This window comes from Varanus komodoensis, unplaced genomic scaffold (genome assembly GCF_004798865.1).
Source record: "Varanus komodoensis strain SLA01 unplaced genomic scaffold, ASM479886v1 scaffold81, whole genome shotgun sequence".
In the NCBI taxonomy this organism is placed as follows: Eukaryota; Metazoa; Chordata; class Lepidosauria; order Squamata; family Varanidae; genus Varanus; species Varanus komodoensis.
In genome coordinates, this window is record NW_025336495.1 from 1,899,313 (window position 1) to 1,922,510 (window position 23,198).

Genomic DNA, 23,198 nt, shown 5'->3' on the forward strand with positions numbered 1-23,198 from the left:
GACCCCCAGCTCCAGCTGGCTCTGCTCATGACATGCTTAGTTTTGGCGACATCCTGGAGGAGTGGGGGCACGTTCCAGACGTCTGTGGAGCCCAAAATATCCACATAGCACAGTGCTCTTATAACCAGGCCCCCAAGCCTCAGGAGAGCGATTTCAACCTTTCAGAAGGGGGGGGGGCAGCTCAAAGGCCAGGGAATGGGGGAGATCAGAGGAAGGGGCTGGATGAGACCTCAGGCCTGAAGTCCATCCTCTCTGCCTTTGCCCAGTCATAGGCAAAAAAAAAAAAGAGCAAGCTCTTGCTTTTCTGGGAGTTCTCCATTCTCGCTTCGTCTAGGTAGGGAAGCTGGAAGGAGTGCAGATCTGAAGAGTATTAAATCAGCGAGTTTGAAAGAGCACCAGATACACTGTGGCAAAAACCGCCGAGAGGGAACACAACGAGGACAGGAGCCATTTTTAAAACACATTTCCGTTTTATTATAAAATTATAAAGCAGGGCTCTGTGCCAGTGAGACCTGTTGAACAGGACCGTTGCCTCACAGATGGCCTTTACTTCCATGCTGCACAGAGAGGCACACGTTGCTATACAAAAATACGCTTTCTTAAGAACACAATCCACAGCTTTAGTGCAACACCAACAACCACTTCTTACCGGTTGGGAACCAGCACTGCTCCGCCAGATTATCTTCTGGTCAGAGGCATGGAGAATGCCCAACTGTGTAATCAAGCTGGGGCGGGAGGAGGAAGAGGTACCGTGACTAACGCCACGCAACACTCTCGCCTCGCGATCTGTTACAGAGACAGCACGTACCTACGTGAACTGCTGGCGACCGGAGGAGGAGTCCTGTGCGCGCACGGCACAGCCTCTCTCGCTCTAGTGCCAGCTTAGCTTCCTAGAGTCTGTTGCAGGCAATGAGGCACGTCTGTGTAAGAGTAACTGCGCACTTAACCGATCACGGGCAGATCGGGGCATTTTCCTAATGCAGTTACCAACTACCTACCCTCATGCCTGTCCTGCACTTCTTGCTGCCAACTCTCCCTCATGCAGGAGTACGTCACTAGAAGGTTCTTCAAGCTACAATTAAGTATGGACTTGACCATAACTTCCTTGCTGGTTTCCCATCGCAAAGGTCTCCACAACAGGGTGCGCCTACAGGTGTGCCAGACCACCACTCCCAGACTCCACAGCACGCTGGCGGGGAAGGCCGCCGGCCAAGGGTGGGCCACACGCTCCCTGCCACTGAAGTGTCCAGCACCACAGTGGGTTTTGTGAACATCCTTCAGCCCCAGAAGGGGAGGAGAAAGATAAAGGAGCAAAGGGGAGGGACTCCAGTAAGATTCCCAGTTGTTGCCCTGAACTGAAAGAACACTCTCAAAATCTGTTTTTAAATAGATGTTTGTTACTCTGTTATGGCTTGTGGCTGAGATGTGACTTCTTTTGTACGGGTTGGAGTGACGCTTCCAGTGTGTGAGTAATAAGGCAGCAGTCAATTACAGGAGGTGTCTGCCTTGGGATCGTCCCCAAGAGGAGCACTTGCACCATCCACAAAAGCCAGCTGCAGAGGCGCGTGCAGGGAGAAGAGGCAGATGCCAAGGGGCACAAATGGCAAGGACAGCCGGCAAGCCGGAACAGATGCCGCCTGGGAACGGGCTGAGTGTTCCCCATGTCAGAGCAACTCCCGGTCAGGCGTCTGGGGCTGCAACATGCCCACAGTACAAGGATGCGATCGGCACGCACACAAACGTGCGCCTCCAAGCGTCCCCCATGCGCCACCAGGCTGGCGTATCCCTTTGGAAAACTCAACAGAAAGCATACCAGTTCCGGCAAAGGGCTGGGGAACTGAAGGGGAGAGGAGTGGGCCCTGCCCACACCTGCACCCCCAGTTGCCAGAGCCCTGAAACTTGCCTCACTTCACACCACACACACACACACATGCGCGCGCGCCACTCACACATTTAAGGCAGGTTAACGCCCCCTTAAGCAGCGTGAGGCATTTGGTCACTTAGAGAACAAGGCAGCCATTCAGCTGAGCCAGGCCACGAGCGCCACTTGAGCGCCAAGGCCCGGCTGTGCAGAAAGTCGCTGAAAGGGAAGCGTGGTGGCGCCTAAGGCTTTGGAATCGTGCGCCCCCGGCGGGGCCCACGGGCACAGCGGCTGCCCGCACGGCACGGCACGGCCTCTGAGGGGCTGGTGAGCGACTCTGCCGCGACCAACGGGAGGCAGGCTCTCACTCACAGGACAGGGAACAGCCCCCTTCCAAGGAGCCACAGGCTGGCCAGGCCTCCGAAACCCTGCCCCCGACACTGCAGCCGGGTGACCCGAACATCATGAGAAGAGCAGAGCGTCGTGCATGGTAGGCAGGCTTGTACAGAGGCACTTTCACGGAATCCTTGGATGCAGAGCTGGAAGCGGCCGAGAAGGGGCCGGCTCCCCCGCCACCCCCGGATGCTCAGTGCAGGGCAACGGACGTGCGTCAGCCACGTAGCGGAGAGCCGTGCATCAGAATGGGGGCTGCCCTTGCTGTCCACGCAGTGAGCCGCCCAGGCAGGTTGCAGTGGAAACGGGGTGCGGGGCCCTCGACAGGAAAGGGCAAGGCGGACCAATCCTCAGAAGCTGCGGCAGCTCCCACAAGCCGCAGGCGCTCGCTCACCCACTGGAGTCCTCCTTCACGGGGCAAATCTCCTGCCTGCCCCCCTGCCCCCCGGCACTGGTGGTGGGCGCCACTCTGCGGAACATGCCGCGGGGCCGGCTGTACCCCATGTGCAAGCTGCAGACGGGAACGGGTGAACTGCGACCTGAACTGGGAGGCTGGCTAGCTCATCAACCAGTTCATGAAGGAAATTTGGCTCAAACTCCTTCCTCTGGAACGAGTCCCCGGGTTTGCTTTCCAAATCGAAGACCCTGCTGAAGGCCTCAGGAAGTTCAAGAGGAAGAGAAAGGTGGGGAACTGAGAGCGGCAACACCCCCCTCCTCTGAGGACCACCTGGTTTATTCACTGCAGAGGGGGAGAGCGTGCCCGGCAGCCCCGGTGCGAGCGGGGCAGACCGAGGCGGTGGGGCGAGGCCTCCCACGCCCCAGGCGCTGCAGTTGCCAAGTGCACGGCCGGCGCCCCGCCGGGTCCACCACAGCTCTGTCCTGCGTCCCGCACACTGCCCGGCATCCGGGGCTCCTTCGCAAGGGCGGCCAGGGAGCCGCGGCGCGGTGGAAGAGTCTCCGCGGAGTAGTACCTGCTCCGTGCCGGGCGCCTCTAAGTCCTGAAGACGTGCACGGCCCTGATCACGTACTGGCGGCAGATGGGGCACTCGCTCATGCGCATGCCGCACTTGGTGCAGGTGACCATGTGGCCGCACTCCAGCAAGACGCAGTCGATGGCCGCGTCCATGCAGATCTTGCAGAGATTCTCCTCCGAGCCGGGGAGTGTGGCGGCGCCCCCCGCCAGAGCTGGGGTGGCGAGAGGGGGCTTTGAGCAGGGGCCATTCCCAGGAACGGACACCTCCCCGTGCCCCCTGCAGGCCCTGCGGACACATCCCCTGCCCCGGGGCCGGCGGGCGGTGCCGCGCCCCCCCCCCAGCTCCCTCAGGGCCTCCCCACAACGCAGGGGTAGAGACCCCTCCTTTTTGCCGGGGTGAGTCAGCCCATGGGGCCGGGACCTCCTGCACCCGGGCTCCACCCCACTTCCGACCGGCAGTAGACCTGCCCGCCTCCACCAGGACCTGGGCTCTGGCCTCTGCCAGCCTTTCTGCCCAGGGAAGCGGCTGAAGCCGCTTTTACGCACCAGCAACCGGGAGGGAAGAATCCCAAGGGGCCACAGCCGCCTTTCGCGAAACCATCGAGCAGAACGAGCTCTTGCCAAGAGGCTCTGCACCAGCCCCGACTAAACTGGAAAGCCCGGCCGTGCAGGCACGGGGGGCAGGGCTGCTTTCAGCCCGAGGGGCAGGGTCAGTTTCGGAGAAGCTCCTGGGAGGTGCACTCTGGGGGTGGGGCGCAACCAGAGAAAGATACAAGGCCCAGAAACAGGAGCCTGAAGAGGTCCCTGAGCCTCCTGGACTCGGGAGGAGACAGGAAAACAGCCCCGGGGGGACGGGGAGAAAGGAGGCAAGGCCACCTGGGGACCCGAAAGGGCAACCCGGGTTCTGGCTGTGCGGGCAAAAGATGGGTGTTTTGTCAACTGCCTTTTGCCCCCGTTGTAGAGGGGGCTGGCAGAGGGTGGGAAGTGGGATGGATTATCTCCTTGAATGGGAGCACTTGCAGGCAACCTGCTATAGGAATGTGGGGAACAGCACTGATCTGTGCAGATGTGCAGCCGCTAGCTTTCCAGAAGCAAAAGTAAGGTGCGTGCACAGAAAGTTCCCCCAACAGAGTAACTCCCCAGGACTCTATTGCAATCATGAGGCACCACGTACCAGTTTGATCATCTGTGTCCGAAACTGAAAGAGAAAAGGAGAAGTACGCAAGTGAGATCTTTTGTAGCGAGGCCCAAGATCCATCCACAGGCCCCTGGTCACGCTCCCAGCCCTGCACCCTGCAACTCCAGCTCTCGGGAGGCAGAGTGAAAAGGCGGGGAAATTGCTCAGCGGGAAAGGGAGGCAGCTTGCGATGGAGACTGTGGAGGGAGAAAATCACGGATGGCCCCACGCCCCTGTGGCGCTCCTGGCCGGGATGACCTGGGCCTGCAGAGCCCCACAGCTCAGCCCCCGTGCACCCCACATGCTGCTGCTTCCCCGTGCCCCGTGGCCGCCTCCAAGGCCAGAGAGGCCCTCTGGCTACCCATTTGTGAAACGTCGGCACACCAAGGCAAAGCCCAGCGTCGCCCTGGGGTGCTCTCAGGCCACGCACCCAGCTGCTGGAGGTCCTTCTCCTTGTACAGGCGGGTCACCCTCTCCATCAGCTCCCACTTCTCGCAACAGCCTTTGTAGTTGACAAAGTTCCGTGCCAGGATCTCCTTCAGCTGCCTCACCGAGAGGCCGTCGATGTCGCTCGCGCTCGTCAGGTCAGACAGGGAGGCCCTCCGTCCGGCCACCAGGGTGTCCTCAGAGTCAGTGGACTGCGGGAGAGCACATCCAGGGGCTGAAGCAGCAGTGCCACAACCCAGCCTACGTCCCCGTCCACCCCCCCCCGCCCCGCCTTGGAGCCCTCCAGCGGTGCAGATTATAAATCCCATCATCCATCCACGGAACTTGTAGCTGCTCCACAGCGGAAAGCAGAGGCGGTGAGACAGGTACAAGAAACACACACACACGCCTGAAAGAGGGTCCCGTTACAAAGGCAGCTAGCTGGTCAGCAAGGCACAAAGAGCGCCTCAGCAGCGGCCAAGAGCAGGTACCTGCCTTTCCTCCAGAAGTGGCGAGCTCGGGAAGGGGGGGCATCCCCCGAAGCTCCCCTGGTGGGCCCCAGCCAGGCCGCACAGAACCACCAGGGAGGCATCCCCTGAAGACGTCAGTGATGTCTTCGCCCCTCATCATTCAGGGCTACGCAGGCTGCCAGAATGGCAAAGCTACCTTGAGACGAGGCTGCGGCCGCCCCTCTCAACCTGCCCCCACTGTCTGGGGGTGGGGGGATCTATGACAAGACCTCCCTGTGCCACGCTCCCTTGGGGCGTGCCTCTTGCAACGTAGCCACGGCTGCGCTAGCCACCCGGGGCGTCACAAAGTGCCCCCTGGCGAGGGCGTGAGGCTCCCGGGCCGCCTCAGCCCCCGGCGGCAGCGGCCTACTCTCCGCCTGCGGTACCTTTTCAGCCTGGGCCCCACCGCAGCACGGGCGGCCTGCCAATTTGCTCTCCTCGGAGTCAGGCTCCGGCGAAGTGCAGGTTCTGGGCTGGCCGGCTTTGTTCTGGGGAGGGTCGGCCAGCAGCATTCAGGAAAGACGACAGACAAGGCTGAAGCCCAACCCCACTCACCGTGGCCGGAGCGGCTCCAGACGCACGGTGGCGGGAGTGAAATGGTGCTCCAGCCGCGGGCCAGGCCCCGGGGACGAAGGCCAGCACTGCATGAGAGTTCAGGCAACGGGGATCCCCTGGTGGGGGGCTGTGGGGGGAGGACACGGCCCCCTTGTTACGTCCAGTCAAAAATCTAAAGATGCCACATTATGGGACGTACTCATGCATGGGTGTGTTGCGTATTTTGTGAGCACCCCCCTGCCCAGGACTGGGCATAGTCCAAACAGCAGGCATGAGTCCGCGGGAGGAAGCCCCCCGCAAGCCACGGAACGCCCTACCTGCGTCTCCTCCTCGACCAGCGTCTCCACCGCATTCTCGACCTCCGCCATGTCCTGTTGGCTCGGGGGCACGTGCCCATTTGCCTAGGAGGAAGAAACGCCGCTGAGTCCCGCCGTTCCTCCCAGGAGAGCAGGAGGAGGCTGGAGGACTCTTGTGGGGCAGCCAGGGAAAGCGGGTGGCAGCGGGGCCCCGGGACGGGCCGCGGGCACCCTCACCTCACTGCTGGTGGAGCCGCCGAGGACCGCCTGGGCTTGGGCAGCGAGGCCCTGGGCCAGCCATGATTGAGCTGCAGAGGGCCGCCGAGAGACGGCGCTGTGTGCCCCGGCCCGGCCCACTCCGCTGCCCTCCATTGTGACCCAGCGCGACGTCACGGGGCACGTGAGGCGGGCCCTGCTTTTTGTGACATGCTGTGCTGCCGGCCCAGGAGCACGCCCATCCCGGGGAGGAGGCGTGCGCTTCCCAGCCCGACACCGAAGGATGGGTGGGCGAGAGGCCGGGAGACCGCAGGCCGAAGTGCCCGGACAAGGCACCACACGGGAGCGGGGGCATCGTTCAGGGAAGGGCTGCCATGGGGGTACCTGCTGGGCAGAGGAGCGCTGGAAGCTCCCCTAGAGCGAGGTGGGCCGGCACCATCAACACCCCGCGGCAGCATCTGGCTCTCCTAGACATAAATAAGTGGCCAGTCCTCGTGATTCTGACCCGGATGGATTTAAATGGGAAACACTGGCAGTCAGCTCCGAGCCCATCTAACCCAGCCTTGTCCGCGTGGGCTGGCGGCGGCGGCGGCGCTCCAGAACGTTTCCAGCCCTGCTCAGAGAAGCCTGGCACCAGCCCTTTTCCTACGGAGTTGCGGCCCCTTGGAAGAGCATCCAGCCGCTGCCCCACCACGGGGCTGCGCACCACGGGGCATCAGTCATGCCTGCAGCTGGGCGCCGGGGCCTTCGGCAGACCAGGACCCCGTGAGCTCTGGGGCTCCCCTCCCGGACGTGGTGCCTCACAAGCAGACCTGTGATCTCTGAACCCTCGACAGCTCCATGTTTCCTCACAGATGGAGGGAAGGCACAACCCTTCTTGCAGGGCTCGGCCCTGCCCGGGATGCCCGGCAGTGGAGCTGGGACGGAATGACACCCGGGCACCACAAACGGCCAGAGCCCCGTGGGGCCGGAGAGGGGCAGCCCCTTCCTCACGAAAGCCGCTGCCTCCATGCTGCTGGTGGCCCCCGCCCCCTGGGGGGAAGGGGCTGCCGTTTATCCTGGCAGTGCAGGGCGTGGGGGACGGGCACGGCTGCCCCCACAGCACTGCTGCCAGTGCCAGTGTGGGAACAAAGCAGAACTGTCAGGAGAGCCGGGCGAGGGCCGGCCTTGCGTTGCCCCAGTGTCGGCCGCCGAGAGCACGTGCCGCCTCGCGCGCTGCGGGGCAGCCAGCGCAGCCTGCCAGGCGCCCTTCGCCAGCCGAGCTGCTGACGCCCCGCTGGGAGGCGGGCCACGATGGCAGCGCCTCGCATCCGCCCCAAGGGCCCTCCCGGGGGAGCCTGGGGTGTGCTCAGCCCCACCGCTCTGTCTAGCGCTGCGCTCCCAGTGGCCAGGAAGGCTGGGAGCAGCTGCCCAAGCCCTCTGTGGGGTGCCAGCCGCGGGGAGGGCTGAACGCACCCGACGAGGCCAGGACTGTCCGCGAGCCTCGTCAGCCATGAAGGTGCCAGGACAGTGAACTGGGCCTCGGTGGTGTCTGCGCTGTGGCAGAGCCACAAAACCTCGCCAGGGTTTCGCCCAGCCCTTCGGGAACCTGCGGGGGCTGCTCCCCATTGAACCTGGCGCACTGGGGGCACTTTGCTTCCTTCCCATTCTGAAAGGTCAACATGATCAGGGAAGAGCCTGAGGGCAGGAAGCCAAACCGGGTGGGCACTGCCTGGGGTTCCGCCCCCGCCCCGCTTCCCTGAACCACAGTCCTGGGAGCCTCGGAAAGGGAAGGCAGCCCCTGGGAAGAAAGAGCTCCGTGCCCCTAGCAGCAAATCCGCTTGCAAGTGAGGGGCCCAGCCAGGCCCCGGAGGGGAGCGGGGCCAAATACCTGCGGCTGCTGTGCCGTCGGCGAGGCGGGCTCTGCCGGGGCCTGCTCCAGGAAGGGGCCGAGCGAGGCCGTCGCAGGGAAACAGCTCTCCGGGGCAGAGGGGACGGGTGTCACGGGAGGAACACAGGGGGGCTGCTCCGCTTGGGCCCCGGCAGGCCGCTGGCCCATGATGAGGCACACCAGCTCGTCCTTCTCGCGGCACAGCTCGGTGGAGATCTCCCGCAGCTCCAGGTAGTCCCGCAGCTCTTTCACCTTCATCTTGATCAGCTCCTCCCGCCGGAAGGCCGTGGCGCGGAAGCGCTCGCAGAGGTGGCAGAGGCAGGGGCCGCTCTCGGGCTGGTGCGCGCACGCCGGGCAGAAGTCCTTCTTGCAGTCCAAGCAGATGCGCTGCTCGGGGGTGGGGGCAGGCAGGGGGGTCAGGAGGAGGACAAAGCGCTCCCACCACCGCGACGGAGCTCGGCCATGGCCGCCCAGACCCGGGGCCCGTGGTGCCGTGCCTCTGGCCCCCTCACACACCCTTCGTGCCTGCCAGGCACCCTGCCTCTCCTGAGCTCAAGGGGCCCTCTTACCCACTTGCCCCAGGGCATGCTGGGAATGGTAGGCCCGTTTTGCTGTCTGAACAGGTCAACGACTGCACCCTCGCTTGATTTTTTAAAAGCAGGTGAACGGCAGCTCCTCAGCACCACCCCTGTAGAGGGTCTCTGGCCCACATCCGCCTCCGGGCTGGGTCCAAACGAAGCACAGCCTGAACACGCGATGCCTCGCCAGAATCCAAAACATACCGGGTGCCTCGAGCAGGTCACCCAAGGCATCTGGACACTCATCTGGAGAAGGCTCTGTCTGTGTTTTCTGCACGTCGCTTCCATCTGACCTCAACCTTCCCCCGGCCCCCGGCAGCTCAGGAGCAGACGTCATACCTCTGGGGAATGCAAGCCTACGTCTTCTGGCTGGATCAGGCCAGGGAGCAGGAAGGGCATCTCCTGGCAGGGCGGAAGAGAAGCCAGCCTGGCGCCCTGGAGAGGGCTGCCAGTGCCAGGCTGGGGTCGGCACAGGACAGCTTCCTTGGTGCTCTGGCACAAAGGCCATGCCTCTCCCTCCCGCCGCTTCCCAGAAACTGCCCTGAGGGGCAGGCTGCCTGTGGCCCTGGGGCAAGCAAGTGTGCACATGGGCCTCTGGGGCCCTGCACCTGCCCCCACGCTCCCGTCGCCCCCTTTGGCCTGAGCACGGGCTGCTGGGAAGGGGGTGGGGCTCCCGCCAAAGCTCCCAGCGAGGAAGCCCCTCTGTCCGACAACAGGGCCCCCTGTGTGATGCAGAGACCACGACGGAGCGCTTGGACGCCTGCCCCCTCCTTCCCAGGGCGAACGACAGCTGGGAGCAGCCTCCCTCGGGCAATGGACGCTGCCCACCTGCCTCGCTCGCCCGGCCGCAGCACGCTCGAGCACCGGAGAGCGAGGCACGGTGAGTGAGGGAAGCCAGGCTGCAGGGAAAGGGCAGTGCCACCACCGCCTCCTTTGCAAGGGAAAGGCACACGGCGGGAGGGAACGGCCCGGGGGTTCTCTCTTGCTGCAGAAGCGCCCCGACTGCAGCCTTGGCTCTCACGGACAGCCTGCTGGATGCTGCTTGCGCTGGGGGCACGTCTGCACATGGGCTCCCGCCCTGGCCACACGGGCGCCCACGGTTACGGGGCTCCACTCTGCCAGCTAACACGCTCCGATGCGAAGGCAACCTTTCCCAAGACAGCCCGTTCAGGCAAGGGACTGGGGTGCCATTCCAAATGGAAGTGCGAGGGACAAGGCTGACCAACAAGGCACGATCCACCTGGAGTGAGGGGTGACGTGACACGAGCACAGCTGGGAAGCGCCCGGTTGGGATTCGTTCATGGGCCAGATCACTGCGAGGGGGGCCAACACAGCCCCATGCGGGGAGATTGCTCTGCTCCTCCCTGCCAGAAGGACCTCCTATACGAAGAGGTGGTGGTTTAGCTTTGCTTTCTCCCTCCTCCCTCCCTCCCAATCCTTTTCCTTTTGTGTCATGTTTCAGACAGTAAGCAAGAGGGATGGGACTGCTGCCTTCTTCCTCTTGCTTTCTGTGGCCAAGACCAGGACAGCAGTGCTCTCGCCAGCAGCAGCACTCTCCCAGTGGCAAAGGTGGCCTGCCCCCCGCCGGGCCTCCTCCAGACACGAGCAGCAAAGGTGCCTCCGCCTTCCACTAGCGCCCAGGTGGCCCTGGCGTTCTACGGCCGAGATCCAGGTGGGCTGCCCTTGGAGGCAGCGGCCACAGGGAGCGCGGCGCCCACCCTGCTCCTCCTCACGTAGGGCGACCAGCACCACAGGGACGGGGGGCAGGGCACGGGCTGTCCTGTGCGCGAGCCCCACTGAAACTCACAGCAGCTGGCTGGTGCCCGCCAGGCTGCAGTTCTGCTCTCCAGCCTCGGTGCTGTCCTGCTCGACCTGGGGGCTTCCTTGATGGCGTCTGGACAGTCCAGAGGACACCGTGGGCTGGGGGGCACGCATCCAGCCACCCACCCCTCAGTCACTGCATCTGTGGCATTTTAAGAGCTGCCCTCGTGCTTCATTCCAAGCGAGCCGGCACCCCGCCACCCCCTCCAAGCAGCCAGCAGTTGCCTCCAGGAAGCTCCCAGGCAGGGCGGGGAGACTGCCATCCTCTCGCTCTGCAGCGGCACTGCGGGGTCATCGAAGGGCAACGCACAACTGACCACTCCACCTAGATCCCTCGCCCCCAGCCCAGATGGCGTTTGCACAGAGCTGCCTGTGCAGAAAGGAGGCCAGCCCCATTCCGACGCGTCAGCTCCCTTGGGCCGAGCCAGGATGGCGCTCGCCACTCACCTTGAGGGAGGCGCTGCCGAAACGGGCCCCGCAGGCTTTGCAGCTCTGCTCAGAGCCCGTGGGAGACGGGAAGGAGCTGTAGCCGGCGTTGGCATAGGCTCGCGTGCCCGGCTGCGGGCGATGCTGAATCTCCTCAGGTTGCCCGTTCAGGCAGAACCAGTTGCAGCATGCTGCCCACATGATAACTGGCGAAGGGGAAAAAAAGAAAGCTGGGGTCAGTCAAGAGGGCAGAAGCAGCTGGCCGCCTCACGACCCTTCAAGAGCGTGAGAACGGAACGGACCCGTGCCCCAGCCAGTCCAGCGCGCCCTGAGCACGGCGGCACACCAGCTGCCCACGGGACCCCACCGGCAGGGGGGCTGCCAGACCGCCACCTGCCCAGCTGCCCAGCGGCAGGTGTGTGCAGGACTGCCACCGCCGGTCACCTGTGATCACAGACTGCGCGCCCGGCAGGCTCCCCACCTGACCAGCGCGGGGACGGCAGCACAGGACCCGGCCAGGCTGGTATTCCGGGGCGGAGAGCGGGCCCCAGAGGAGGGCCAGGGTGCTCCAAAGGGGTCTCCGTTTACAGGCTGCGCGAAGAAACCGAGTCCAGCGCCCTGCATTTCCAGCCTGACGTGATGCCCCAGGCGCTTCGCTGAGGAAGGGCTGCCTCTGCTGCACAGCCCCGCCGGGCTCCGTTTTGGCCCCCAGGGCAAGAGGCAGGCTTTACAGCCACCTCCCCCTCGCTCTTCAGGGCTATGCAGACTCCCTCCGTTCACTGCGTTGCGTATGCCACCGAGAGCAAGGCAGTGCATGGGGGGGGCTCATGCCACCTCATTCGCGCAACAGAGAAGGCTCGGTGGACGGAGCGCTTCACCAACCTCTGGAGGCTCTTGCCAGCCGGTAGCGCTTTCGGCCAGTGGCGGCCTTTACACAGGCTGGCTTGGTACCCGTATCGCCAACACTGGCTGGCAGCAGTGGCTCCCCGGGGTTTAATGCAAGAGGACTTGCTCGTTCTACCGGCAGCAGGTGCCCAGGATCAAACCAGGCAACCCCTGCAGGCACAGCCGGGCCTCTGCCCTGCCTTGCACTCCTGCACGTGTTGTGATTCAGCAAACACAAGCACAACGCGCTAGCAGCGTCCTTGTCCCTTCCTCCGTATCCTTTCTCACCCTGTTTCACAGTCTCTTCTCCCCCCGTTTCGTTTGCACATTTCACCTTCTACATTTTCTTGCTGCTTTTTTCTTGGGGTAGGAGAAGAGGAGTTGAAGCATGAGAAACCGCTGATTTGAGCCCTTGCCTTAAAAGCCGTGATCAAGCTGCCTCCTCCAATCTGGTGCCCTCGGACTATGCTGGACTGCAGTCCCTTATTTACAGCCATGCTGCCCACTGGTCATGCACTCCGGTCCTGTGATTTGCACGGAGATTTCAGGCAGACTGATTCTCCCTCTCCTGAGGACCTTCCCCGAGATGATCTTCCTGAGATCTGGGACTGGTCTGCTTAAGGAACGATTCATCTTACAGGACTTGAAAAAAACTTCATTTCATGTAAGGAAAAAAAATATGTTTTCCTCCTTTCAAAACCCCCGTTTCTCATCTATTGTTCTTAATTCACCACACCCGCTCTTTGTGCTTAACTTATGAACATAAGAATAGAAAAAGAGCAAGTCTGGGCTGGACCGAGGGACCATCCAGTCCAGTCAGATGCCTCGGCGGGCAACCCCTAACCCTGACCCAACGCTGAAAGCCAGCAGCATCAGTAGCCAGGGAGAGCCTTCTCCTCCATGAATGTGTCCCATCCCTTTTAAAGCCGCCCAAACTGGTGGCCATCACTACTTCCTGTGGCAAGGAATTCCCACGAGCATTCTGCCTGCTCTGAGACAAAAATAAAGAAATCATTCACACATTCGCTATACCAGCTAAGGCTCACGGAAGCTGCAAGTCAAAACTTAGGGCTACAAATTGCTACCACTGGGCTAGAGGAAAAGCACCAAGCATTCTACCCTTGCGATTATGGAATTTTTAAAAGCAAGGCACTCGAGTTATCCTGCTGAATTCTGACACTGGGGGTGCTTTGGGGTTCCCTCCCCCCTTTGGGCAAGGAAGGTCCAGAGAGGCCCAAACAGGCCTGCCTCCTCCTCCCAAGCACCCCCTCACTCCAGTGGGAAGAGGCGACCGTCCAGGCAGCTACCCAGGCCTGCTCGCAAAGGGTTAGCCGGAAAGACGCTGCAGTCTGTGGAGGGCTGAGGCTGCGTCCTCCGGCTCTGCTGGAGGAGGGAGTGGATAAACTGCAGCACCGTGTAGGCTCAGCCGATATCCCCGAGGGCAACAGGAGGCAGCGGCCCCGAGTGGCTGATGCAGAGCAGCAGCAGGTGCTCTCCGGAGCTGCTCCAGCCCCACCTGGGGGCACTGGGGATCACACTGGGCCCTCCTGCCAGCAAAGCAAGTGCTGCACCGGAGAGGCCAGGCCCTGGCTGCTGCATGCCTGCCTTCAGGCGCACGGGCGGAGGGGGGCTCTGGTACCATGGCACCGCCGACATGCGCACGACGTCACTCCACGGCAGAGCCCGTGTTCTCATGGGGGGAGGGAGCCCGGACGCTTCCTGCCCGTGCGACGAGGGAAGAGGGTGGTTCTGTCGAGTGCCTCTCCCCCATCGTGCCACCACAAGCGCCGCCCTCTTCCTCCAAAGCCTCCCACCACCGCCACCAGCATCACGACCACCGTCTTGTGCTTCTGAAGCCTCCCCCACTGACTACCTCAGCCCCTGCTGCTGCCCATGTTCCTGGCTGTTCTCTTGAGCGTTACCTAGACTGAACAAACCGCCCAGCTCCTCAGGGGAGGCACCTGTGCCTGCAGCCTCGACCAGACCCTATTTTGGACATGTCCGGCTACGCCCAATCTGCCTCCCCTCCAGGTGCTGCTTTCCACCCACCTCTGAGCCATTTCTGGGCTCGCCATCTGCTTTTCAATACTCCACCACTTTCGTTTCCATTCCAAAAGCTGCATCTGAACAACCACACGCTGCCGGCAACAGCACCGTAGGGGCAATCGGAGAGATGCATGCTCCCGAAAATGGGCGTGCTCCACTTCCACTATTAATTTATGTTCTGGACAATCATAACCCACCTTTTCTCCCTGCGTGGAACCTAAGGTGGCTGGCACGATCCTCTTTTCCATTTGAGGTTCCCAACAAGAAGTTCGGCTGAGCAGTGGTCCCTGGCCCGCCGTTTACCCAGCAAGCTTTGTGCCTGAGTGACGCGAAGGGGAAAGTTCAAGGCACTGCTGCTCATCTGCTCTGCCGCTAGTCTGAATCAGGAAATACTTGCAGTAGGGAAAACACACTGTACAAACACCAAATGATTTGTGCCACACGGCACAGGAAGCTGGTGGGAAGCCAGAAATGGCAGGAAGATCAACCCATACGGGCCCTGCACAGAAGCCCAAGAAGTTAAGGAAAACCCAGGTTGCTTCACAGAGGTTCGGCTGATTCCTCCTCGGTTGACTCATCCCAGTAGTCAGCTACGCACCAGAGGCAAGGCGCAGTTCCTCCTGACCACGTAGCCAGGCCCACTGCCCACCCACCTCCAAACACCCTTCAATTTCCTTCTGCAAGGAAGCAGCACAAACTGCTCTCGCAGAAAAAGGTCTCTGAGATACGACTAGGAGCAACAGAACTGGCGGGCTGGGCGCTCTGCAACTCTTTTCCTTGAGGTGGAGGGGGCAGCATCTGATGCAAGTGGCCAAAGTTAGTGCCGCTCGGCCCCCAGTCCCGGAGGAAATCAAGACCACATGCATTCCTAGCACCCTCCTTCTGGCCTCTTTCCTTGTGCAACACATGGGTACTGGCAGAAGGTGGTTCTCCAGATTTGCGGGGGGGGGGGGCTGATGTTCCCAGAAGTCCTTACAAGCCCTGGCCTAGGTGAGCCTTTCCCAGCTGCATGCTCTCCTTATGTGCCGGACTGCAATTCCCATCATTCCTAGATGGCACAACCTGGGGAAGGCTGAGCTAGCTCCTCTCCTGGCACAAGGTGCCATCCAGGTTATTTCAGCAGGGAACCGGAGAGGGAGCAGCCGCACGTGCTCGCAGGCCAAGCTGTCGAGGGGCCCTGATCCAACTCAAGGTGAGGCGATTTTGTGAACGCAACAGCCAGGGGCTGGGGTTGCTTCACAGCGGAGCGCAGGAAGCGCATGCACACGGCGCCTTCCTGGCTAGCCTGTGCGTCATGGGGCCGGCGTGCCACCAAGACAAGGGGGCAGAGAAAGGGCGCAAGTGCACGCAAAGGCCTGCAGCTCAGCCATTTAGCACTTGCTACCAGAAATGAATGCAGCAGAGTGGTGTGTGTTGTTTACGTTTCTGCATCTTATCTGCGGCCTGAATCCAAGGCTGTGCCACTTGCTTCTGCCATTTCAGAGCACGAGCCACATCCAGCTGGAACTTGGAGCCATCGGTGTTTGTGGTCCGAGCGAGCAATGCAGAGTGGCAGGTCAGCCTCCTTAGCTCAGCCCCACGCAGAACCACCGCCCTTCACTAACCTCCAAAGGGAAAGACTTTTCAACTTTCAGAATACTTTTCCCCGTTGCTTTGAAAGTATCATAGTTGGAGGAAGACTTCGGCAGGGGTGACCGATGAATTCCCCAACACAGACGAGAGAAAAGGGCAAAGCTTATGTGAAGGAAAAAGGGAGCTTCTCGACGCTGGAAAAGTAATATGATTTACGGTCCATATCGCACTAATTTCTTTGCAATGGGGACTTGTACAAGCACCCCCTGCCACAAGGAGCCATATTTCATGGATCCAGCCCTGCTGTTCCTTAGCAACATCCCAAATCTGCCACAGTTGGAGCATGACCTGAAGGCTTTCCAAATGCACTAAAGCTATTTGACCAAAACATCGGGTTCCTCCATGCATGTTTGTTAAAAAAGAGTTACAAGCCATTTCAGTGAAAACAACGGTGTGGTAAAAGCTGCTATAAGCAACACATTACAACCAACCTGCAGGAGCCTAATGACACCTGCAAACCAACATGGAACCAAGAAGCTGGTTCACATCCCCATGCTCACAACACTTCCTGCCCTGGCAGGCATTATTGCCACATCAGCTGGAAGCCTTTCATGCATCAGAGCTGCTTCTGCTCTTTGCACTTTCATTAAGAACATAGGAATACAAGCAGAGCCAGTCTGGGATGGACCAGACTGGAGGATGATCCAGTCCAGCATTCTGGTCACAGACAAGCCAACCAGCTGCCTGCGGGAAGCCCACAATTAGCACCTTCCGGGGCGGGTTCCCCAGCAACGGGAAGCACCACCTTTGCAGAAAGCCTGTGGCCAGCAGGCCTAGTAGCCACTGATGGCTTAATCTCCATAAATGTGCCTCGTCCCCTGGTAAAGCTGTCCAAATAGGTGGCCATCACAACACTCATAGGAGTGAGTTCCACTATGCAGCACGTACAGGAGCACTTCCTTCAATCCAAGCTGAATCTCCCACTGGCCGCTTACACAGGATTTGTCTTTGGGTTCTAGCAGCCTGGGGGGGGGGCATTTCTCTCCATCTGCTGAGTAAGAGAATTCAGCTCAATGGGCCCAGTTCACTCCCCAGGGTCCAAGAAGCCCCTGAGCTCAGTCCTCCAGAGCTTTTCAGTATCACGGCTCGGAAAACACTACCCTGCTTCCCTCCTTGGAGAGCTGCTGGCAGCCTGAGAAGCTGACCCTGTGCAAAGGGACCTCCAGTCCAGTGGGAGCCTGGGACACCCACAAGCCACTTCTGCTGCTCCCACGCACTGGCACATGGCAGCCTGCGGTCACACGAGCCCACGTCCCTCATCTGACACCTCCACCACAGCTTTCGCTCTATGCCAAGCAGGTCCTGCAGGGCAAACAAAGGCTCCAGTTTATGCCAGTGGATACGAAACAGACCTGTGGGACAGAAGAACAACTGGCCGTAAAAGGGAGGGCACGCTGGGGGAAAGGAGTGTGCCTCGCTGGCTTCTGTATAAACTGTAAATTCCAGGTCGGTTAACTCACCCGGCGGGGGCCTCCTGCCTTGGGAAAATAGCAGTCCTTCTCCAGCTTGGTGCCCATGCTGGCTCGGGCTAGTGGGAGTTGTAGCCCAAATGATCTGGAGCAAGCCATTTTGCAGAATGGGCTACTGCGTCAGATGGGGTGGTACGGGGCAGCCGCGAGGGCTAATGTTTAAAGCGCTTTCCCATCGAGAGACAGGAGGACGTGGCTGGCGGGAAGCGACCACTGCTCCCCAGAGAGCCCTGCTTCACCCTTCAGGAAAAAGAGGGGCCAAGTTAAGGGCCACACCGGTTTCACATGTAAATCCCATGCTGACTGGGTGAGCAGCAGTGCAACACATCCCTGACAACCTCTGAACCTGGACTGCAGGAAAGGGCAGATGCCTTCAAGCCCCTGGAGGCATTTGCTTGCCAGGGCACAGAGCAGGGTGCCAGACTCTAGTCTGATCCAGCCAGGCTGCTCCTAAAGTAGTGCCCCATGAACTCTGGGCACACAACTGTCTACAAGCTGTTAACAGCAATGACTAAGAAATGGAGCCGTCCTACATGTCCTCCTGAAAGCCACAGGGTGGGAAGCAGTTCCACATTTTCCTCCGCCCTCCCATTCATTTTTTCCTTGCAAGTTGTGACTTTGTAGAGGATAAGCCTGTGGGCAGGTATTGTCTTGTTTGATGTGTAAGCTGGCACAGCAGCCTTTTGAGCTGAGGGGTGGGATAAAAGTGCTTTGAATAAAATACACATCTGTCCAGTTATCGGCTCCAAATACTTTGCACTACCTTAGCAAGACAGTCCATTTCGAAGGCACCGTGAAGGAACGTTCCATTCAAAACATCGGCATGACACACAACCCTGTTTTCCAAGCGGTCTGTGCCACTCGCCAAAAGATAAACAGTCATTTGCACACCTGCTGCCGCAATGGGAGACGGCTCCCTTCAGAATGTGCCAGTCAAAAACAACCAAGGTGTTCTTGGACACACAAACGGCACCAAGGCACAGGCGCTTCTCAGGCACCCACCCATCTGTCGCGTTAATTACGATTGCGCACTTATCGCAGACGACATCTGCAGTCGTCCCTGCCGCTGGCCCCAGGGTTATCGTGAAAAGCACGCACTCAGACGCTTCCTCCAAGCAGGAAACAGCCGCATGGAGTCCGCACACCTCACACTGGGTGTCCAAGGCGCCCTGAAGCTCCAGGCGGGCTCACATGAGGCATCACCAGGAAGCACCTGGAAGCAGCCGCACAACAGCAAACGGACCACTGGTCTGACTCACCTCCAGGGCTTTAGCTGTGACCCCGAGGTTGGCAGAGAGGCAACCGGATGGACTGGTGGGTGCTGCGTCAGGAGTCTTGCCTCTCCTGCACTCCAGCTCGGCCACAGCCACTGGAGACCAAAGAGCCCACGGGAACAGAAGAGCACACGGGAGGAGAGCCACTGTCCACAGAGCACAACATCAAGAGGATGGGGGGAGGCGTAGCACAGACAGCAGACATGGCCACCCCAGTCAAGGAATGCCTACCAGTGATCTGCCTGTTTTTTTCTTAATTCACCTTTTTCACTCCTGAAGCTGCTTCCTGCTCACTCACTGGCCCCCAGACACACCTCTTTCCACCATTCTCATCTTCACGGTCCAGATATATTTCAAATGTGTACATAACCACTTTAAGGGGAAAAGGTTTTTGGAATTAACCCAACATCAATTTCTTTTTAGGAGTGTAGCATCTGGCATTGTCCCAGCTCAGCAAGTCTCATCTCAATAATACCTTAGTTTGGCATCTACAAGGCCAGGTAAGTTTTGAAGCAGCAGACAAGTTCCAGATGGTAAGACACTGGCCTGCTTTGTACATAATGGTAGCCTATGGTTTACTTAACCTATGGGTTGTTAAATTTTGGGTTGTAATGACAGAGCCATGCTAAGAAATCATGCTTTGTTAACCACAAACAATCCAGGATGAGAAGCCATAGGTTGTTACACATTTTGAACTCTGGGTTATTGTGACAAGAACTGTGAGTTATCCATGTATTGTTTTTCCAGGCTACAAAGGCAGTAAGTAAAAATATCCAGCACGCCACACTGCTGTTGTTAGATATCATCACATTGGCTTCAACTTACGGCGATCCTATGACTGAATGACCTACAAAGTCTCCTGTCCGGACAGCCCTGACACTCACCAGTACTATAGCACCATGAAGACGTTTGAGATACAGAATGGGCACAAAGAGAGGAAACAACCCAGGGGCTGAGAAAACAACCAAACAACCACAGTCTGTTGATCATCTACTGGCCAACCCATGAGTTAACCATGAGTTTAGTAAACCATGGGAAAGTATTAGGTACCAACCAGACTACAATGCTGTTGTAGTCAAACAGTTGTAGTCAAACAGTTGTTATACCATCCCTCCAAAGATGCCAGCGCTGTTCTGGAATGCTTCCCAGTGCTGTGCTTCGGAGATGCCAGATCAAAGCTCAAGGACAACTTCGGAGGGGCTGCGCTCTCTACTGCAGCATGAAGGTCTTACAGAAAGCCCATTGGCTCGTGTGGCCCCAGAGGCAGCAGACTTTGACAGCACAGCCATTACGGACACAGCCAGACTCCTTGGCCGGTTTCCCCTCACAAAAGCTGTGCAATCCTCTATGGACACACAACGCACTTCGCAATACAGGCCATAGAGGATATGGCCTGTATTGCACTTCGCAATACAGATCTAACTGCTATCAGGAGCCGGGTGCTAATCATGTAGATTGACGGCACTCCTACGATGGGGGCTGTGACTGAGAAAGCCCCTGGATAATCCCTGGGGAAACACCCGTCCTGAAACCCTGGAAAGCAGTTAGTGCCAGCCCATGCTGACAAGACGGGGTTGGGTGGACCAAAGGGCTGATTCAGTATAAGCAGCGTCATACATTCCTGCGTCTCCCATTCACTCCGCATGAGCCACATCCCCAGTGAAGTCCACAAGCAAATGGTCTGGATGGTTTCAAGAAGAAATTCTCACCTTTGCTGGCGCTTGGCAGGGCATCGCTGCCCTCTAGGCTGCTGCAGCCAGCCCCAAGTAAACAAACACCATATTTTCCAGTTCACAACCAGCTAAGGAGAATGCTGAAACCCAAGAACCATTTCCTCTTGTTCCTTATTTGCATTACCCAGGAGCACAAGGAAGGCGGAAGGAAGGAGTTGTATAACTCAACACTGCGAGGCCAAAGCCCGTGTCTGTTGAAATGTTCTGAAGCTAGTAAAGTTCAAACTGTCAGGAAAAGAGAAGCTGCCTTGGGCATACTCCGAGAAAGGAGGCTGCGGCTCAGAGACCATGGCTCTCTGTGAAGCCAGGGTTTGGAAAGGGGTGAACAATTTAAATGCCACTTAGAATGAAAGTTCACACCAGGAGCACTTCAACACATATTAAATGAAAACATGGCTAATGCCAAGGGAAAGCTGCACATTAGCTTAGCCACAAACTGCAAATGCGTTTATCCGGATGCAGAACATCTTTGCCGCTCACATATGCCCTCACACACCTCAAGAACAGATGAATGCAGCCCTCCCAAAAGCAGAATGGTTTGGAGCATAATTCCAATAATCCCTACCCAGTGGTCGTGCCGGTTGGGACCGATGGGAAAGTGACAGCACAAAACCTTGGGAGGCAGGTGGAGCTGGAAAGCACCGGGAGGAATTCCCAGTGCAGCGGACACAGAACGATGAGAGGATGTAGCCACAAGGACCAATGCCACTGCTTGCATGCCGACCCTTGCTTTGTTTCACAAACTATTTTTTCATCACAGAGAGTGATGGGAGGAACCTAAGCAGAGACCAAGAAAGGTCCTTGACTCCGTTGTCACTAGGGTACAAGAGCAATAAATATTTTTATTGTATAATATTTTAGTTGATATATTTGTGAGCCACCCCGAGGCTAGAAATTTTCTAAATAAATAAATAAAATAAGACTGGAAAGAATGTCCATTTGGGTGCCAGATACGGCTTCAGCTGGAACCCAGGAAGTACGTAGCTTAGTGTTCTCCAACCTGATGTCCTCCCTTTCCAGATGTTTTAGACTGCAACCCCGACTGCTCCTAACTATTGGCTGTGATGGCTGGGGCAGATGGGAGCTGAAGTCAAAGACATTTGCAGGGCTCCAGCTTGAAACTGCTATAGATTTTCTCCTAGAGCAGAATGCGCTCAATGTAAACAGCCACTCATCCAGCTCCTGTTTGCACTTTGCCTAGGACAATGCAATATGGATGGCTATTTTCAGTCCTTCTGAACACACAAAGGAATCACCTTTGTGCTGACACACATTTCTCTGGACCCGTAGCGGCCTTTAAAGCCTGACTCACTGTTTCCACTCCTGTTAGAGCACACTATTATTGATCCTCTTTCTTTCAGTTTAGAAGAAGTAAAAGCTTGTTTCTCAATCGGCTGCTGGGGTGGAAAGAGGATTTCCTTTTGAAGTATTTGCTACCAGCTGTTACAAAGTGGAGTGCAAACTTAAAAACACAATTTAAAACAAGCAACATGCCATCCATAATACCAAATGTTTACTCAGAAATAAGTTCTGCCAGTTTCAGTGAGGCAGGCTGCCCGGCAAGTGTGCATAACATTTCAGATGCATTCTGGCACTTCTACACATGCCCAAGTTGAGGCCTCGATACAACATTTCTAACCCTTACACACACACACACACACACAAAAATGCTCATACACAGCAAGTATTTAGACATTTTAAATCATCTAACAAAGGTCACCATCCCACGTGTTTTTAGAAAGAAAAAAAAATGCTGGTAGTTCTAAGACATTTATCCGCCTGAATATGCCTGGGAATGCACCCTTAGCAAGTGCCCTTACACACCGCTAACTTTATTTTAGCATTCAACGAAGTTCCACACTACACCCACTACCCAACAGGAGAGTAAAGTTGGCAACATGAACGTGGTTGTGTGGGGTGTGCACCAACTCTGCTAACACAAGATTTCTCCCTCCATTCACGCACAATAAGCATTTCCCATAGCTCTGAACAGCCATGCCCCAAGTTTTTTTTTTGTTTTCGCTGAGACAGTAATCCTGGAAAATCCCACTCCCCGCAAGGCAACCCCACAACAAAGCTCAGCTCACCCGCAAAACGGGGAACGGGGCGGGAGCTGTCTTGGGTTTCCCTTCCAGCTCTTCCTCACCCCAGCCAGCCCAGGCTAAACCGCCTGCAGCCCACAGCACGAAGTTATCCGGCTCCAGCAGCTGCTCCAATCCGAGCCAACCCACATCACTCCCTCCACCGGACACCCTCCACATCCTGCCTCCCCAGAACCCCTCTTCCCGCGGCCCCCCACCCTTGCGCTCCTCTTGACCTCGCGCCTGGTCCACCGGGGGCGAGACCCCCACCCCCCACGAGCCCAAGCCCTTGCTCGCGTCCCAACAGCAACAGCCGCCTCGTCCCCCTTGCAAAGCTGCTCCTGCACCCCTTCTGCACACGGAGTCCCGCCCGCCCCAGCCCCGGCACCACCTCTCCAAGCGCTGCCCAGAGTGCAACAGCTGCCCCCCCCCCCCAGCTCCGCCGGACCCCCCCAACTAGCCCCAAACCCCACCCCCCCCCCCCCGCCCAGACCCTCCCTCAAAGAAGTTCGGGAGCTTCCTCTGCTCCTCAGCACCCCCCCAAACTTGGGCCCCGCTCCTGAGGAGCAGCAGGGAGCACCCCCCCCCCCGCCGGGCTCATTACGCGCGTCGCCCCCTTTCCTCCAAGCCCGGCCCGCTCCCGCACGGCCTCACAACAACCCTGCGAGTGCGGCCGCAGGGCTCCCCGCCTCCGGAGGCCCCCTCTGGACCAAGCCCCGCCCTCCACCCGCCAACCCAGAGCGCCCCGCCCGCTCAGACCTTCTCTTCCGGGCCCCCGAGCGGCCGTGGCCCCTCAGCCAAGCGGGGCCCCGCCGCGGCCTCTGCCACCCGCCGCGCTTCCTCCTCCTCCTCCTCCTCCTCCGAAGGCCGCGCTCCAACTGACGGCGCCCGGTGGGCCGTGGGCGGGCCCTCGCCCGACCCCGCCCTCGGCCCGCCCCGCTCGCGGCGCCCGGCCGCGACGCGGGCTGCCATGGCAA

General features: G+C 59.0%; 1 protein-coding gene across 5 annotated transcripts; it reads right to left on the reverse strand.

Annotated features, from left to right (window-relative positions):
- Positions 1-450: 450 nt before the first annotated feature.
- RFFL (ring finger and FYVE like domain containing E3 ubiquitin protein ligase) lies at positions 451-23,071 on the reverse strand. 5 transcript variants are annotated; one of them, XM_044456044.1, is made up of 8 exons: positions 22,981-23,065; positions 12,403-12,639; positions 11,123-11,307; positions 8,277-8,663; positions 6,212-6,295; positions 4,835-5,042; positions 4,402-4,425; positions 451-3,439 (listed from the first exon to the last, which is right to left on the reverse strand). In XM_044456044.1, the coding sequence occupies exons 3-8, from the start codon at positions 11,300-11,302 to the stop codon at positions 3,246-3,248; spliced, it is 1,077 nt and encodes a 358-aa protein (XP_044311979.1). In that variant the 5' UTR covers positions 11,303-11,307; positions 12,403-12,639; positions 22,981-23,065; the 3' UTR covers positions 451-3,245. The 5 variants fall into 5 exon arrangements, with proteins under 5 accessions (XP_044311979.1, XP_044311981.1, XP_044311978.1 ...); XM_044456046.1 differs by having other exon boundaries at positions 12,403-12,599; positions 22,981-23,064; XM_044456043.1 differs by lacking the exon at positions 22,981-23,065 and adding an exon at positions 14,036-20,929 and having other exon boundaries at positions 12,403-12,599.
- Positions 23,072-23,198: the final 127 nt, after the last annotated feature.